We start from the raw sequence: 18,285 nt of genomic DNA, 5'->3' as shown, positions 1-18,285 counted from the left end.
CTAAACATGAACATATCTACAGATGACAATCATATGTATTCTCCCCTCTGTCTGTAAATCTCATAACCCAGTGCTTCCTGTCCCCGGGCTGCTATAATTGTGGTGTTTAAGTGGTTGATGGATTCATGTAAAGTTGTATGAAGAGTTTCACTCTGGCAGATCATCACTTTAAATACAGAATACTGTGCGATGAAGAGTTTGTGGCGTTGTAGCACTTCCTAGTGGTCACAATCAACAGCACCAACTCTCACGACAACTACTACTATTACTACTGCTACTACTGCTAATAATAATAATAGAAAAGTAATACATCACTTTTAAACACTTTAGAAAAAATAGATGATTTGAACGTTGGTGCTCATATTGTAACTGTCATTTTTGAAAAAATGTCAACATCTGGAATAACAATAATGGAGTTTCCATCGGGAAATTATGTAGCACAAGTGTATACACACACACGCACACAATTTGAAATGTGAAATAAAATCTAGATTATGAAATAAGGTTTTTAAATGGAAATCATGTTGATGTTAGCTCATTCCACACAGAACCCGGTATAGGACTGGTGATGAGTAAAAAATCTGCAAATGAGTTCAATGTTCAAGGAGTCATTACCAAAACATTTTCTGGTGTGCTTATAAATATATAAAAAAAATAATTCCAGACCGATTCAGACCTGTGTAACCAGGCTATCGAAACAGTAATCTGTGTGAAAGTTGCAGACTTGACTTTAACTGATATAACGTGTTGTGGGAACGAACTGAGTTCCTCTCTATTCTCTTGGAGGAAACACTGCGGAAAACAAAAGCAGCCGACAGCGCAAAGGGTGCGCCGCTCGGGCCCGCCGCTAGAGGTCGCTGCTGCCGCACACGGCGGCTCTCTGTCTCCGCAGTGCTGCCCGTCGACGAGGAGTGCGTTTGATTGTTGCAGGGCTCAATGGCGGACAGAGCAGGGTAGTTGCGTTAGCACCGAGGACAATAACATCTCCACTCCGCGAATTCCTGGCGTGACTCGCCCGCCGCTGCGGGTGCAACGGGCGACACGACGTCTGTCCTGCGCGAACGTCGGACACGAAGTCGCTGACGCCGTCCTTCTGCTCGTCTTCTGCCGTTTCTCCACTTCCCATCCCGGGCGGAGAAGTTCCACTGTTGATGGTGGCTCACTAACTAGCTTGTGAGCGAAACCATGGGGGACTCCCTCGAACTGATAGGCAAGCGGCTGATCTTGCTCCTCGACGACGGCAGGTCCGCGAATGGGCCCGAGTCGGAGCAGGCTGCCTGGGCCCGGGACTGGCTCCGGGGGACGGTGCGGGCAGTGAGCGTCATCGGCCTGGCCGCCCCGGAGGTTAGCGAGGCAGAGACGACAACAACAACCACCGCTGCGGGGCTGACGGTCAGTGTTTACATTCACACGACACCCGAGTTCACCACGAAGCAGACCGCGACAGGTCGACACGCTGCTGCCACCGGCAGCGGTGTCCCCCGCCGCGCCCAGCTCCCCTCGTATCCGCCCGTGTCGCTCACTTTGCGGCCAGTCGACGTTAGCTCGCACGCATCTTAGCTAGCAGCGAGTCGCTGGCAGCGAGGCGGAGCTAAACTCGAGGTCGGGGATTTTCCGGCCTTTGCTTTGTTCGCTCTCCAGCCTTCTGAAGAGCGACACCCGGGCCGAGCCACATCGACCGCGACCCCGCGGCGGTACACTGCACAGCACGCAAGTGTCGGAGCGAAGCGAAGCTCCACGACACGGACACAAGTGGGTGGGAAGCGGCGGTGAATATCAGCCTCAGCTCGCCCCTTCCCACCCACGGGCGAGTTAAAGGCCTCACACGGTCAGATGAGGATGGACCGTGCGTTTCCTCCACTGCACCGCGGGACCCGGGTCGATACCAGTTCACAGTTCACAGTTCACTACTCGATCAGATGTGTCCGATGTTTTCATCCTGGCTCTGGGTAGTTTGCACGGTGTGCAGGGAGGTCAGCTCCGGAACGGGGCGGTGGGTGACCTACATTCAACTGCGCACTTAAAAGATGATATGCAGATTGTTCCAATCAATCATATAGATTTTTTTTATTCAAACACAAATATTTGGGTCATTCAGGAGTAATTGTATCATAAATGCCCATTTTGACCTTTTGTATGTATAATTAACAAAAGTTGACTCAATTCTTTAAGGACAACAATCCCAGATGATCTGATTGGTTGTTGCAGAGTGTCATTTTTTTTATTTGTGCACGTTTGTGTTTTGCCGATCAAGACTGGTTCATGGATGGATGGGTAGTTGTTGAAGAACCATGATCCGTCAGTGATAGGAACTTTTATTTGTCCGCGGAATGAGCATCTGTTAATTTGTGAGAGAACTTGGAACTATTGTTCTGCTGACATTTTGAACCTTGACCAGGTTGGTCGCTGCCGTCATCTTCGCGCATTTGGTTCACAGCTGTGGGTCAACTACAGGTTCTCTCCTCGGTTGGCCTCCTACTCAAAAACTGAATAAAAACACCTGTAAGTTTCAGGTTTTTTACTTTCTTTGCTGGTTGGAGTCCTGGGTTATCATTAGAGATGTTCTGATTCTGATACTACATCTTTAATGTAGCTACATCAAGGTAAAACTGCAATTTCCAATGTGACATCTTTCCAAATTGTGCGTTAGCGTTATCCAGAAATATTGCCAAGTTGCTGAAAATGTCAGCAACTTGGCAATATTTCACGCTGGAAGTCCCACAAGTGAAACAGCGACATATAATGTGTTGCTGTTGATGTATTCTGTTACTTTGAAAGATACAGACTAATCATATTTTATTTTTTAAATTTGGCTGCATGTTAACAGTTTTTATTGGAATTGTTATTTATTCCTAACTTTATTTAGTTTTGAAGTTGCTTTTGCACAGCGTTTTATACTGTCACTGTACTTATTTATACAAGCGGTGGCTGCACTTTAACAGCTCTTTAAAGGAAGTAATTGTTGTTTATTCCTAGATTTTTTTCTTTCTGCTGATGCACCTATTTAATGATGGTAGTCTGAACATTTTTTTTTATGTAAACCACTCACATGGAGTACTAAGGATGTTCCCGTAGGCCTACATTTAAAATGTATATACATTCTTAGTGCTGTCAGCAGCATAAACAGAAAAGTATTAATCAAGATTTTATTGGGGTGGAGACAGAAATCTCAAATCTCCCTTATGAAAAATCTGCGTCCATTTTTTTATACAGTGGAAGGAGGGAGCAAGTCAGTACCTGAATGTTCAGCAGTTGGCTTGATGTGACCTCTGTACAATTGCCACTCGCAGTGTGACCTTTTTGCTTTAGGAACAAGTAACCACTGTAACATAAGCTCCAACTTAACCCAAGTTTCTTCAAATTAACTTCTCTCTCTCTCTCTGACTCACTCCCGAGCTCTTTCTCCTTCTCCTTTTTAAATCAAAGCAGATGGGGGTAATTGACTCGTAAGATGCATCAGTGGTGTTAATCAATAACATTCCAAATTTTCCACCTTGGCTCTAAACAAACCTGACTGGCCCAGAAGCAGCGGCTGGGGGAGTCAGGCACGCTCATAACGGTCCAGCCTGTTTCTCACAGCTTGTCTCTGTCACACAAAACTGCTGCAGTCAAAATCTTCAGCAGTGTCTGTGGTGTTTAAATTCACCCGTGTCCACACAATGATAAACCTCCACTATCAGGTTTACAACACAGACAAAAAGGAGGTGTCATGGTGTCCTACCAACATTCTAAGTCAGTGATGCAAATGTCAAACTCTGCATCAGAAGAGGAAGGAAGTAAAGTTTACCATGTGTAGGTTGATTTTATTTGGATTGGCTAAGGAGTTTTATTGTTCAGTTGATTATGTCATTGTTAATTGGTTCCGGTTTTTTTTGTGAACACATCACATTCGGAAAGTCTTCTGCTGCGTTTATCACATTTGCAATCATTCTCCAGAGTTCATGCCTGAACAGCTTGACTGACCTGGCTCTGTCCGTCTCCAGTGAGCTCTTTGAGTATATTTCTGACTCCATGAAATACAAAAAAAATAAGCTCCAGACAAGGTGTTTGGGCAAGATCCAGACCTCCCTCCAACCAGTCCACAAATTCTGTGACCCAATGATCTCTTAGAAGTCCTTATGTTTATGTTGCTGCTTGCTCTTGTTTTTCTAACTGCAGGTATTTGTGGAGTTTGAGAACGCTTCACAGCGTTGTTCCTGGGTGCAGGTGTATGATGAAGGGGTGAAAGCTGTGTTGGTAGAAGACTCTGTTGTTTGGGCCAATCGGAATGATGGCACTGGGACCACGGGAGCCCCAGCATCACCCACTGCCTGGCCTGCTCTGGTGAGTGATCATTTGGACAGTGGATAGGAGCAAGAATGTCTGCAACATAGGGTTGTTAAAAGTATCGATACTTTGATACTTTTTCGATACCACATGATTAAAATATGCATTTTAAAGCACGATGCTCACTGATAAGGATGCAAAGGGATTTGCTAAGGCCTTTTTCACAAACTAACAGCTGTTAAAGTTGTGAGAGGATTTCCCAGACACATGAGAGGTGGTTTGGTGTCAATAAATTCAGAAATGAATGAGCTATTGAATATGAAAACCTTAAAATATGCATATTAAAGCAAAAAGCTCACTGATATGAATGCTTAGGGATACGTTTGGTCTGACCGTAACATAACACCCCAGTGCTTTATTTCTAATGGTACGTGTCAACAAATTTGAATAGTTTTGTCTTTTTTCTCAGGTCTTCCGCTCCCTAGTGGATAGAGTGGGTTTAGGATCGTTGGTTCCTGTGGAGTATTTTGGAAACAAGAACTTTGAGTTCCTGCCTGATAACAAAACAATCCAGAGATTTGAGGTGTGTACATTCTTCTTACTGTGTTTGTTAATCCTACAGTGGTGTTGTTAAGTGCCCAAAAAATTAGTTAATAAACCAGTAGTTCATTCACAGTAAACTTAAAAACTTAGACTAATTATTTAGGATATTTTTCAAAAAGTATTAAAACACATTTGCTGGTTCTGCTTCTTGTCTTCTGTTTCTTACGACTAAATCTAAATACCTATTAGCTATTTTCACTTTTTATCAGATATATACAATACACACAATGACAAAAAATGTCATGGGATAAATAAAAACAGTGGTAAATGTTAGTTGCAATATTGATGTTCTCTTGTGTAATATTCTCGTGTGAAGTTTCACATATTTTAGTTCTTTACTGCTGAATTGCGAACCATATCTCAGGACGGTGTGCTTTGTGTCCTTGTGCAGGTTGATAAAGACACAAGACACCCTTTACTGTTGGAGCAGCCTTCTCTGCAGGCTGCCATCTCCAGCTGGCGCACTGACTTTGAATTACAGGAGATCTTCAGGAAGGGTTTGTTGTTTTCCTTTACTACCTCTTCCTACTGTACATTCGAAATGCCTACACCTGTCAATAATGCTCAGTGGAGCGCATACCTCCACCAACGCCTAACAGTCCCCTTTAATTCAATCAAGCCTCATCAAGTTGCACACACTAATAGATATCAGTCCCCTTAATATGCCTCATTTCCCTTTTTACAAGATCCATGCACTATTCCCTGGGAAATTGGTGAAAGTGTCAAAAAATGTTAAAGAAAGCCATAAAAATATTCATGGATCTGCCCAATTTTCTCGATCTGTGCCAACATTTAATTGGTTCTTTCTCGTCCCATGTCCCATCCTTCCACCAGGTTTCATGGAAACCTGTTCAGTTGTTTGTACAACCTGCTGACAAACAAACAAACAGACGGGTGAAAACATGACCTCATGGTACAACACCAGTGACTGCAAGTCATTGAGTTTCTGATGTAGAAAAGTTGCCGATTAGGCATTGCATAGATGCAATATAATTTTTTTTTAATTCGCTGGAAATACTGATATCGTCAAACAGTATAACTGTCATTTAATGCTGCAGTGCTCTGGCTGGATTTTATGTCTTTACAGTATTGCAGCCTTTTTACTTAAAGGAGCAGTAAGCAATTTTTGAGAAAGCTTGTCTCTCTCTCTTTGTTGTTGTTGATGAATAGACTGCACTGCGCGGGCCGCAAACCTGCAGCCTATGCTATGGTATACAGACGTGCTAATCACTGGGGCAAAAGCTCTCATCATTATGATTGATTTAAAATGCAGACAGAACGACAATCTGTTGTTCGGTTCTGTTAAAACCCCCCAAAATATAGTCCCAACTGCCTGCCATTACTTTTTTGTTATAGACTGCAAAATCCATTTTTAAACACATTTAAATATAAACAAAATAGATATATAAATAAGTTAAATAGTTCAAGTGAATATGCATTCCAGTTTTTATTTCTCACTGATCTGCAACTGAACTGCGACAAGATTGCACAAAAAGGAAAAGCCTGCTACAAGAGGTATGACGGTGGAAATGTAGACTGTGGATAATATCAAACAGTGAAGATATAATGCCGCTAAGCTATTGGTGGTGATGCTTCACTCTTGAAAAAAAAAGAAGATCATCCCTGATTTAAATGTAGAGTATCATCTGTTCCACATCCAGTTCATGTTTTAAATTGGCCAGAATGTAATTCATACATACTGTCTTTTAGGTTCATACACTATTCAAGGACGCAGGGTTCATGTGTACCAGCCAGAGTTCGAGGAGTGCTGGGCCTCCGGACTGGTTTCACAGCATGACCCCATATCACACATCATGGAGATTACCTTGGATAAGGTAAATCACTCTTATGTTTTGCATGAACACATTTTGGGCATGCTCTGAAAGGATGCCACTTTAATAAAACTTTTTTTTGCTGTAGGGAGAAGAGAATCAGATAGTAGATCCTCGCGTGATACATGTCATGCTAGCAGAGGGGGAGGTAAGGTCGTCATATTATAAATCTGACTATACTCTGTAATTGGTTGTACTCATGTATTTTTAGTTTAAATTCCTTTTTGGAAACGTATTAAAAGAGTTACTTCTTAAAATGTTCTCCCTTTTCAGCTTGGTAAGAATGGGCGGCGAAGGAAGGACAGTGAAACAATAAAGGGTGATAGTGGACGCAGACGTAGGACTGCCTCCGAAGGTGAGGATGACTTGAACCTGAAACGTTTTAAAGGAGCTGGAGACGCGGGAGCTAACACACAAAACTGTGTCGACTCCAACAAAACGCCAGTGGAAGGGATTGGGATCTGGGTTGAAGACTCCGGCGAAAGAGTCAGTAGCACAACCAAAAACGGAAGCTCTTCAGAAGGAACCTTTCCTCAGGGCAGAGTGTCGTCCCCCAATACCAACTCTTCACTCCAGATGGACCAATCAAATGATCCTACTCCTCGTTATCCAGCCCACGTCAAAGAAAACGGTCGCTCACTATCCACGCAAGGGGCAGCAGACTCCACCACCACCGTTACACACACCCCCACTCCTCCTCCCCTCAAACCAGCCCCCTCTCCCTTCTCCACCACATCTTTCCCCTCACTAGGCCAGATGCCAAGCCTGGTCCCTGGTGCTCCTGCCCCCAAGGCCACCCCATCCCCCCAGCCAGACCGAGAGGAGGCCTCCCAGTCAGCCTTCTCTAAAACAGCTGCTCTTGTTTCCCCTGGCCCTGTCACTATTTCTTGGTCGCATGACAGTGGTCCTAGTGTGGCACTTTCTGCCTCTGTGGGTTTTAGTCCTAAAGCCCCCGCCTGGGGAAGCCAGACTGAGGTAAGACATGTCAGTACTGTCAGCACCAATATTTGATGTTATCATTGTATTGTTTCTGTTATTGATATCATTTTACTTTACCTTATTGGTTGTTTCTTAGGGCTCTAAAACTGCCTTGGGATTCCGTTTGCCCCAGGCTGCTCCAGCTACTCCTGTATTTGGAGATGTTACCTCTCAGACCAATGGAGCTCCTACCACTCCGACAACCTCGCAGGACACTCCCAGGCCTTTTGGCTTTGGCTTTGGTGGGGCAAAGAATGAGACTCAATCCCAGCAAGACCAAAACTTGTTTTTCCAGTGCATGACCCAGAATTCTGGCTCTGGCCCAAGCCTAACTGCTGGTCAGACCCAATCCAAGGACACAAATTACTTCACCGCAGTGTCTGAGAGCCTGAGTAAAGAGCCCCCAAGCCTTTTCAAGCCTGCAAACTCCACTGAAGGACTGAAAAAGCCTGACCAGCCCAAAGTGCCTGAGACCCATCCGACAGGAAATGGTGTGCTCAACAAATCGTCATCAGCCTTCCAGGGCATCAGTGGCTCTGCAGGAGGAAGAGGCTCTAGTATAAGTATTGGTGGTCTGACTGCAGCTTCTGGAGCCCAGAGTACTGCTAAGAAGAGCAGTAATAATGGAACTTCCACAGGGGGCTTAGGCCTGCAATCCAGTTTTCCTACTTCAGATAGCCACCAGAACCTTTTTCTGCAAGCCTCCAAGGAGCCCACTAATCCATTTTTGGCATATGGGGACAAAACCTCCCACGTACCCTTTGCTGGACTCAGTGGGGCTGAGCCACAGACTCTGGGTCCTGCCTCAGACAGCAAGCCAAACCTATTCACTATGGCAGAGCCACCTAAGGGGATTCTGGCTTCCTCTTTCCCAGCCCTCTCGGCAGCTGCCTCACCCAGCTCTTCGTCCTCTCCAGCACCGGCCTCTCAGAAGTCACAGTGTGAAGGGGCTGTGACAAAGGAAGAGAAAGAAGTTGGGGAGATGCCTTCATCAACCTCAGGCTGCCGCATGTTTGGAAGCACTGGCCCTGGTGGAATGGAAGAAGAGCCTGTGTCTTTTGACCAGAGCCAGTCTCAGAAGTTTACGTTGGAGGAAAGAGGCCAAGCATCCAAACGTGACTCTGACTCCAGCAGCAACAGTGACCTGTCAGACCTGAGTGAGAATGAGGAGGGCCCGGAGAAAGGTCAAGTTCCAGGAGGACCACCACACGTTGCCAAGGATGGGGCCATGTTGCAGAAAGCTAAAGTCCAAGGGGCTTCCAAGGGTCGTCCACGTAACAAGCCTTTCAAAGGTAAGACCTGTCAACTCTTTAGATCCTGCTGAATCCTTTGTGGTAACAAGCTGAATTAACACTAAGTTGTATCCTCTAGTGGGTCAGTCAGTGTTAAAAGACCAGAGCAAGGTGCGTCGTCTGAAGCAGTCCGGTGAGTCCTTTCTCCAGGACGGCTCCTGCATCAATGTGGCCCCTCACTTGCACAAGTGCCGCGAGTGCCGCCTGGAGCGTTACCGTAAATATCGGAATACAGACGAAGAAAGTGACGATGACGATGACCCAAATGTAGCCTGTCGTTTCTTCCACTTCAGAAGGTGTGGATTATATGTCTGCCTTTGTGTTTGATTTTCCTTTAAGTTATCAGAATAGAGGATGCAATACTTACAAACTATGATTGGTTGCAGAATTAACTTTTTCTTTTTAACCGTGACCAGGTTGGCTTTCACTCGTAAAGGTATCCTGCGTGTTGAAGGCTTTCTGAGTCCTCAGCAGAGTGATTCCATGGCTATGAGTTTGTGGCTACCTGCACCAGCTGTCCAAGAGGGGCTTGACCTCGATACATCCAAGTACATCCTGGCCAATGTGGGAGACCAGTTCTGCCAGTTGGTCATGTCTGAGAAGGAGGCCATGATGATGGTGGAACCTCACCGTGAGTATATAGGCATCTGCCTGCTCTGTTCTGGGCCCACGTTTCTTCACAATTAGTATCTGGTCTTTTTGTCAACACTCCACCTTTCAGAAGTGTGTAAATAAACCCTTTTTTTACCTGTCCTTCAGAGAAAGTGGCGTGGAAACGTGCTGTGCGAGGCGTTAGAGAAATGTGTGATGTGTGCGAGACTACCCTGTTTAACATCCACTGGGTGTGCCGCAAGTGTGGCTTTGGAGTGTGTCTGGACTGCTATCGGCTCCGCAGGAACAGGCCAAGGGAGGGTGAGTTAACAGTGACATTTAAGGAACATTAGAGCTAAGTTAACCCCTTTAGTACATATTACTGTGTTAAACTAACATTTCATTGTGTATTTTTAATCACATTACCAAACATGTTAATATGAAGGTTAATATTCAGTGCATTGGAAACACAGTTCAAAATTTTCTTTCCTTTAGATGTGGATGAAGGTCCGGAGGATGAGGTTTTCTCTTGGTTGAAATGTGCTAAAGGTCAACCTCATGAGCCACAGAACCTCATGCCTACGCAGATTATACCTGGGACAGGTAACATTACATTATGATATATATTCATCAATCTATAAATCTCTATAATCTGATCATCAAGTATTAGATATGATCTTGTATCAGTGCATTAAGAGCTGTAATGTTTATTTTATTGCCATTCTCTCTTAGCTCTTTACAACATAGGGGACATGGTGCATTCAGCAAGAGGCAAGTGGGGCATTAAGGCCAATTGTCCCTGTACCAGTCGACACACCAAGCCTCTAGTACGCCCTATTGCTCCCAATGGGATTTCACAGGTACTGTTGTGCCCCAGCAACTTTTTCTTAGTCTGCACTTCTCCATTAAATAGACTTTAAAATTTTGGTTGTGCTTGTCTCGGCAGTCTACAACAAGCGGCGGTGGTGGTGGTGGCGGCGGTGGACTTGCAGCTGCAGCAGCTTCTGGTATTGGCACCACTCCAAAAACAGAGGGAGAAGCGTCAGCGATTAAAACAGAAACTACACAGACAGCAGCACCATCAGACTGTGGGAGTGGGGAAAGTGTGGGCAGTACTAGTAACTCCACCAGTGGCACATCCTCCCCCTGTAACCTCACCCAGTCCTCTGCCAAGGAGTCACGCTCATCGGGTGAGGGCAACAGCTCTGCCCTACACTGGCTGGCAGACTTGGCCACACAGAAAGCCAAGGATGATACCAAGGGTGAGTAGGAAAGAGGCAATAAAGCGTCAGAGTTTTTAAAAAAATCTAAATCAACAATAAAGTTACATCACCGTCTTCTTCCAGAATCTGGTTCACTTCGTTCCATGATGAATCGAGACAGCCGACCTCCCTTTGGCCTGGACTCACTCAGTGCCCTGTCAAAGCCTTCTGCTTCTAGCCCTAAGCTATTTAACAGCCTGCTCCTGGGCTCAAGCATGGCCCAGTCCAAACCGGAAGGGTCCAGTCTCCGGGATCTGCTCAACTCTGGACCTGGCAAACTCCCCCAGGGCCCTGGAGAAAGTGGGGTACCATTCCCCTCAGTCTTTACCTCAGCAGGCGTACGTATTAACCCTGTTTATGTTTACATTATGTTTACTCAATTTGATTTAGTTTTATTTGAAATTTCTAATTTGATGTCTAACAATATAATTCCTAGTTCTTAAAGTTGGAGTATTGTTAAAGACCATAAACCATTCAGTCCCCTTTGTAACTTTATCTTGTCAAGGGAAAAGTTGTTGTTTTTGACTTAAGTTTTCAAAATTTGCATGAAATAGTGCATGCAAGTCATAATTGAAATGACAAAACTACTAAGGTTGGCAATAAATGAAGTGTGTGTGATAAAATTGTGTTACTGCCATCTACTGGTGTAGTAATGACCCAAACCGTGCAATTACAAAATTGTCGGGGTGGAACTTCTAAATAAAGTCTCTTACTATAAATTATTCGGCTTTTAAGTTAAATTTCAAAGATGAGTAACAAAAACACTTGCGTGTCTTAGAGCGACAAGCTGAAGAGCAGCCTCCCAAACTTCCTGGATCACATCATCGCTTCAGTTGTGGAGACCAAGAAGGCAGAAGGCCGTCGCACAGGAACCTCGGAGGGTGGCGAGCTTTCTGCTTTTGGAGGCCGCAAAGATGGAGTAATGGGCCTTAGTGTTTTAGAACCACATACCTCACACTCTTGGCTCTGTGATGGACGACTCCTCTGCCTACAAGATCCCAGCAACAGCAACAACTGGAAGATCTTCAGAGAGTGCTGGAAGCAGGGACAGGTAAGAACCACACTTGGTGTAACTCAGTTTTTCGCAGAATATGGATGAAATATCTCAATGGTTGGCTGTTGGAAAAACATGGGTTGAAACTTTACTGTGTGGACCTCTGCTGCTTTGTCGGTCTGCGGTCTAATCTCGTCTCCTTTGTGTCCAGCCCGTGTTGGTGTCAGGGATACATAAACGTCTGAAAGCAAATTTGTGGCGACCTGAAGCCTTCAGTGAGGAGTTTGGAGACCAGGACGTAGACCTGGTCAACTGCAGAAACTGTGCCATCATCTCTGATGTGAAGGTGCGAGACTTCTGGGACGGCTTCCAGGTCATCGCCAGTGAGTGCCCCAATTATTTTTGCCAAATAAATTGATATTCTTCTTATTTGTGGTTTGGCTTGTGTCTGTTATTTTAATGCCACTTTCTCTCTGATATTCAAATGGTACCTAATGTGTTTTTTTGGCAAATGCAGAGCGACTGCAAGATAATGATGGCCAGCCCATGGTGTTGAAGTTAAAGGACTGGCCCCCAGGTGAAGACTTCAGGGACATGATGCGCACACGGTAAAGGATCCAGAAATATAATGTTCATATAATATGCCATCATCCACAGAAGGAATTATATATAAATGTGAATCTCATTTATTATATAGGATAATGAATATTTTTTTGAGTTTATAAGTGGAATATACAGTTTATATGGTGTCAGTTGTTTTAATGAAGGGTTTGTGAGCTGGTATCTCATTTTGGTATTTTCACTAATCTTTTAATCTTGTTGTAGTTTGGTCATCTTACTTTGAGGAATATTTGAGAAATAACAAACAAAACTATTTTGTTAACCCATTGTTTCTCTTGTAAGTTAAAAAAAAGAGTTTTGCATCAAGATTTTTTTGTGAACCAATGAATTATTTGTAAGGTACAAAACATATTCGCGAAACCTACTTATGCTAGGTCAATCATATATTTGATTAATCTCTCACACCTTTACCAGTTTTGACGATCTGATGGACAACCTCCCCTTGCCTGAGTACACAAAAAGAGACGGTCGTCTAAACCTCGCCGCCCGTTTGCCCAACTTTTTTGTGCGTCCGGACCTCGGCCCTAAGATGTACAATGCCTATGGTGAGAAGGATTGGCTGAGTTTTTCATCCCCTGTTGACTCACCTGCATTTCTCATTTCTTTCTGCCCTTCCCTCGATTATATCCTGTTATTGTCTTCATCTTCTGTCTCTCTCTCCCTGCCTTCTTTCCACCAGGCTTAATCTCAAGTGAAGACAGGAAGGTGGGAACCACTAACCTCCATCTGGATGTATCTGATGCTGTCAACGTCATGGTCTACGTCGGCATCCCTCAAGGAGATGGAGACCAGGACCAAGGTCAGCAACTAAACACAACTCTCTCTCACCCCCCCCCCCCCCTATCTCTTTCTTCCTCTCTCTCTCTAAATTTTTAAGATGTTTTTGATACATCTGGAAATTAATTTTGAAACTAAACTTGCAGTGGAAATACACACCAAATCGGAAAATATACTTGTTCTAGATAAACTCGTCATTCTCAAGCCACTTAATCGGTAAACTTGCATTTTCCCATGTTCATAAACTAGCCTGCAGGCTGGCTAGAAGAAAGGCATCATCTTAACGCATAAACTCAACCAGAAACAGATTAATGATGTAACGATTAGTAATTTTTCTTCCTCGGTCTGGCATAGTAACAACATTTTCACTGTGACATGTCTGTCTTTCTCTCTCTCTGTCTCTCTCTCTGTCACTACTTGCGTCCTTAAAGATATATTAAGACATAATAATTTCATGTAAAAATAATTTTATAATGCAATAATCTTTTACAATATTACATGCAAATTTGTTTTTGTTTTTCCCCTAAAACCAACACCAATTCTATTGGACATAATACAATATATAAATGAAAAAAGAATTTGATTTTATCAAACGCATCTCCCCGAGCAATCGTACAGAATACTTCCAGGGCTGTTTTCCACCCCCTTCATGCTTATTATATTGTTATAGTTGGTCCAGGCTTGATTGGCTTGGATAGTACCCTGAAGACACCGTCCCGTCGGTCTCACTCATTTACATTGTGGCAAAATTTCTCATTCACAGAGGGAGATCTGTCTGGATACAAAGGTCTGTAGACTTTCAATTGTGTCACAAGCATGCCCCTCTTCTCGACTAACTCCCCCTCTAAACTCTTCCACCCTTATTGTATTACCTGTGCAGTAGGGGCCAGAGCATTGGGACCCATCTGTTAGTTTCCACTGTGGCATGTTCTGTCTTTTTTTATCCCGTTCTACATTTCTATGTAAATGCCACCTTTATTTACACTTGATTAACAGATGCCATTGGCATTTTTCCTTGTTTCCCCTTGGAGATCTCTCACTTTCTACCACTAAACTGATTTCAGGGTCGGTGTAAAAAAAAAAGTGTGTTGTGTTTGGGGTTCAGTCAGTTCATTAGTGTTAATTCCATGAACAGCACAATCTGATAAATAACAGCAGTGTGTGTATCTTCGGTTAGTGCTAGCTTTGGGTGAGCTGTGCTCTGGCCCTCACACTGTGGGAGAACATTTTTAGATGAAGTGCATCTAGAATTGGCGAACCATATTTCCTTGCAGGCTTCCCCTCACTCATCACCCCCACCCCCCTCTTCTGTTTTATGAATATATTCCTATTAAATAGTTATGGGTATTACAGACATGACAAACAGCAATTGCTGATAAAAGGGTAAAGGTAATACCAGGAGTGGAAGAAAATCCGATAATAGTCGCCTGTGTTAGCAGCAACATATGCTGGCAGACCTTGTGGGAAAGTGAGCCCTGAGTATGGCCATGAGCAAAAACCTTCTCTTGACATTGATTAATAAAAAAAACCCTGATAGAATGATACAAAGACCCACTACCAGTTGTGAAGATAACATAAGTGAAGAAACATAAACTAAATGGAAGTCCCTTTCTTCTACTTAGGGTTAGGGGATTTACAGTTTGCCTCACATATTACAAGAAACACACTGATGAAGCCTGGGTACTGATCTTAGGTCTGTGAGGGGATCATGTGTTATTGATAAGATAATAATGACTGTGCCAGTATACACACACAGACACTGTTGACCTCCGGTATCTCACGTAGCTGAATGCACATACAATGGGAATAAACTGCCTCGTGCTGATGAAAGACAGAACTTCACAGAAGTACATACATTAGCCATCAATGTGTTTTCTTCCACTTACCATCTTTCTGAATAACTCATCTTTTAGTGCTAAATTTAGAGCGTAGGACTCTGGCTGAGTAGTGCTATAGTCGTAGGATTAACCGTAGGCTGTGGATGTAAGTGTTGAGTCAGTAAATGTGATTGTGTAGTGTGTAAGTTGTCCTTTTCTTGGCACTAGTGGTTCTCAACTGGTCCAGCCACAGGATTCATATTTGTTATTAGTCACAAACCTTAGAAAATCGTTGAACCGCTTTCACAGATTTGTCAAAATTCAAAGTTCAGTAATCTAGACTGCTCTCATGCTGTAGAAAAAAAATCACAGATTATTCAATGTGGGCTAAAAGTACGAGGACACTCTGAGTGTGGCTAACATAAGCAGTGCTAGCACCAGCAGCCGTCTTTCCTCCTCGCAGGTTGATGGCCACTTGCCTGTGCTGTGGTTCCTATGACACTCTGTCCTGCAGTCCACATACAAAGGACCTGCGGCCCATTAGAGTCATGAGCCACCAATTGAGAACTACAGCCATTTGCCGACAGCAAAATAGATTGACATTAAGTTGTTTTAGAATTATACTGCAAAAGATTAAAAATACAAATGTATCTTGACAGTCCAGGTCACTGCTCCAGAATTTAAGCTTTATACATTGAGTCAGTATTCGAGCTGAATACATGAGAAGACAGTAATGTTTAATTCATGCTGAAACAGCAATAAGATTGATTATATGCTCAGCAATTTAATCTCAAAACCATATTTATGGGCTCATTTATAGAAGAGACTCCCTGTAATCAGAGAGACACTGCTGGTGACCCGTTGCTCCCCTTTATGTGTGCGCCGTTGTTTATGTTTGGTCCTACAGAGGTCATGACCACCATCGAGGAGGGCGATGTGGATGAAATGACGAAGAGGAGGGTGTACGAGGCAAAGGAGAAACCTGGAGCACTCTGGCACATCTACGCCGCCAAGGACGCTGAGAAGATCAGAGAACTGCTCCGCAAGGTCAGCAACCAGTGGATGTCTCTTTGAAACAGCGTCTCATCTCTCGAGCGCCACTGTCATTGGCTTCTACACGTGTTATATTATACCCTCAGAGACAGGGTTGATTACAAAGACAGTGATGAAGCATATGATCTGTGCACTACGTACGCCATGATGTCAACACATCCATTGTAATGCACGAACAAAAATCACGAGACATCATCAGCTCTTTTCCAACAAAAAAACACCAAAGAGAATCATGTGGTTCAAATTGATCAACTGCATTATGTCATGGTTTATCTGTATCTGTGTCAGGTGGGAGAAGAGCAGGGTCAAGAAAACCCTCCAGACCACGACCCTATTCACGACCAGAGCTGGTACCTGGACCAGGTGCTCCGCCGCAGGCTCTATGAAGAATATGGTGTCCAGGGCTGGGCCATTGTACAGTTCTTGGGGGATGCTGTATTCATTCCTGCTGGAGCACCACACCAGGTCAGGATGAGAGAACTTGCTTATACGAATCACATTGTGTGCATGTTTGTGTTATATTATCCCATTAACATATTTAACATCCTACGCCCTTCCCTACCAGGTGCACAACCTGTACAGCTGCATCAAGGTGGCTGAGGACTTTGTGTCTCCTGAGCATGTGAGGCACTGTTTCAGGCTGACCCAGGAGTTCAGACACCTGTCCACCACTCACACAAACCACGAAGACAAGCTCCAGGTTTGTGTGCTTTTCTCTCATATTGTGACATTGTCTCATTCTAGTTCATAAAACTAACCAGAACTTTGTCCAGTGCCGATTGCCAGATTTTTTTTAACCTATTAACACATCTTGAATAATCTGCTGATGTCACATACAAGAGACGTGATGAATTCAGTCACGGTTCATTAGTTGCACTGAGTAAAAGAAGTAGGAACTGATGGAAATTAAGTTCAACCAATGCAATTTATGTCAAACTGAAAAATGAACACAGCATTATAAAATGCTAGTTCACTTAAAGCATCCTGAAACTAGACTGTGTTAGAAACTCTGGCATCGTGTTTGTATAAGTGTTAGTGTTAGTCAGTGTGAGGTATCAGTGTGAGGTATCATTTTTCTATGGCAGGAGGCTGTCTCCACGTCTGTCATTGTTTTAACAGGCTCTTCCTGTCGTTTTCCTCAGGTGAAGAACATCATCTATCACGCAGTGAAGGACGCTGTTGGGACACTGAAAGCCCATGAACCTAAACTAGCACGCCCTTAGTTCCTCTAACTTAACGCTGTCCCAAGACAACCAGCCTCTGAAGACCGCACTACTATGTAAACACACACACACAGACACACACACACACACACACACACACACACACGGTATACATAACATACCTACATACACAAGCTGCAGAATACAGAGTGTAGGTTTTTTGGGGGGGAAGTGGAGATTTGTTTTTGCGGAAAAAAACCATTTGATCTGGTGAGGGATTATACCGGGAGGGGAGGGGGGATGGGTTAGTCAGTGCTTCGATGAAGGAAAAGTCCTTTATCGCTGTTACACAGTACGCTCAAATTTGTCTAGTTGTTTTTCTTTTTGCCCCTGATTAACGCCGTATTTAAGGTCAGTGTGTTTGTTCTGTTGTTCTCATTGTATATGTATGATGTGAGAGTAAGGGAGGTAAAAGCTGACGTGCCTTTGGAGCAGAGGTTCAGCTTACATATAAGCGACTGACAAAATGTGAGTACCGGGCTAACGTTCCTATTTTGATGACGTCAACAATTATTTTTCTTCAATAGGGGCGAGGTTAACCTGTTTTTGTAGATTTTTTTTCGTTGTTATTTGAGTTTTTAAAACAGCTGATTGCCTCTGCCCTCTGCGGCTGGAATGAATTTGGGAAGCAGCCAGTGAAGAGAAGCAGACCAAAGTTTTGTATTTTTAGTTTTCTTATTTCAGTTCTAGAGAAAGAAGTCTTTTCTTTTTATACACCACTAGGTAATGATAAGAAGGACTTCAGAGAGGGCAGTTCAAAAATCACAATTGCAGCTGAACAGAACTACTGGCCATTAACATCGTATCAATATATATTGATCTTAGCAGTCTGTTTGATTTTTCACAATAAAATTTACAAAAATTACTGTTCGCTTTGTTTGTATTTTTACTGACAAAACCTATATGTATACGATGGACAGCAGAGCGTCTATAAGAAATGGGAAAAGTGTTAAAATGGCTGCATCAGAGCTTCAAT

The 18,285-nt window shown here is 43.6% G+C and overlaps 1 protein-coding gene across 2 annotated transcripts; it reads left to right on the top strand.

The window, feature by feature from the left end:
- Window positions 1–895: 895 nt before the first annotated feature.
- On the top strand, window positions 896–18,174 carry kdm3b (lysine (K)-specific demethylase 3B). Of its 2 annotated transcripts, XM_035649127.2 has the most exons (25): window positions 896–1,392; window positions 4,159–4,323; window positions 4,736–4,849; window positions 5,261–5,366; window positions 6,580–6,704; window positions 6,790–6,849; window positions 6,975–7,676; window positions 7,777–8,971; window positions 9,051–9,267; window positions 9,388–9,602; window positions 9,731–9,883; window positions 10,058–10,165; window positions 10,295–10,422; window positions 10,509–10,824; window positions 10,909–11,162; window positions 11,603–11,875; window positions 12,030–12,201; window positions 12,336–12,426; window positions 12,854–12,984; window positions 13,119–13,238; window positions 13,980–14,003; window positions 15,941–16,080; window positions 16,375–16,551; window positions 16,652–16,786; window positions 17,229–18,174. In XM_035649127.2, exons 1-25 carry the CDS (start codon window positions 1,186–1,188, stop codon window positions 17,307–17,309), a joined length of 5,409 nt encoding a protein of 1,802 aa, XP_035505020.2. In that variant the 5' UTR covers window positions 896–1,185; the 3' UTR covers window positions 17,310–18,174. The 2 variants fall into 2 exon arrangements, with proteins under 2 accessions (XP_035505020.2, XP_035505021.2); XM_035649128.2 differs by lacking the exon at window positions 13,980–14,003.
- The last annotated feature ends 111 nt before the right edge of the window (window positions 18,175–18,285 follow it).

Source organism: Scophthalmus maximus, chromosome 9 (genome assembly GCF_022379125.1).
Source record: "Scophthalmus maximus strain ysfricsl-2021 chromosome 9, ASM2237912v1, whole genome shotgun sequence".
Taxonomy (NCBI): Eukaryota; Metazoa; Chordata; class Actinopteri; order Pleuronectiformes; family Scophthalmidae; genus Scophthalmus; species Scophthalmus maximus.
The sequence above is the reverse complement of the archived record's forward strand: the minus strand, read 5'-3'. Positions and strand labels throughout refer to the sequence as shown.

Coding starts and splice junctions, on each gene's coding strand:
- kdm3b (XM_035649127.2), top strand. CDS start 1,186: ATGGGGGACTCCCTCGAACTGATAGGCAAGCGGCTGATCTTGCTCCTC. Junction 8,972..9,050: donor ACGTAACAAGCCTTTCAAAG/GTAAGACCTGTC, acceptor TGTATCCTCTAG/TGGGTCAGTCAGTGTTAAAA. Junction 16,081..16,374: donor TCAGAGAACTGCTCCGCAAG/GTCAGCAACCAG, acceptor TATCTGTGTCAG/GTGGGAGAAGAGCAGGGTCA.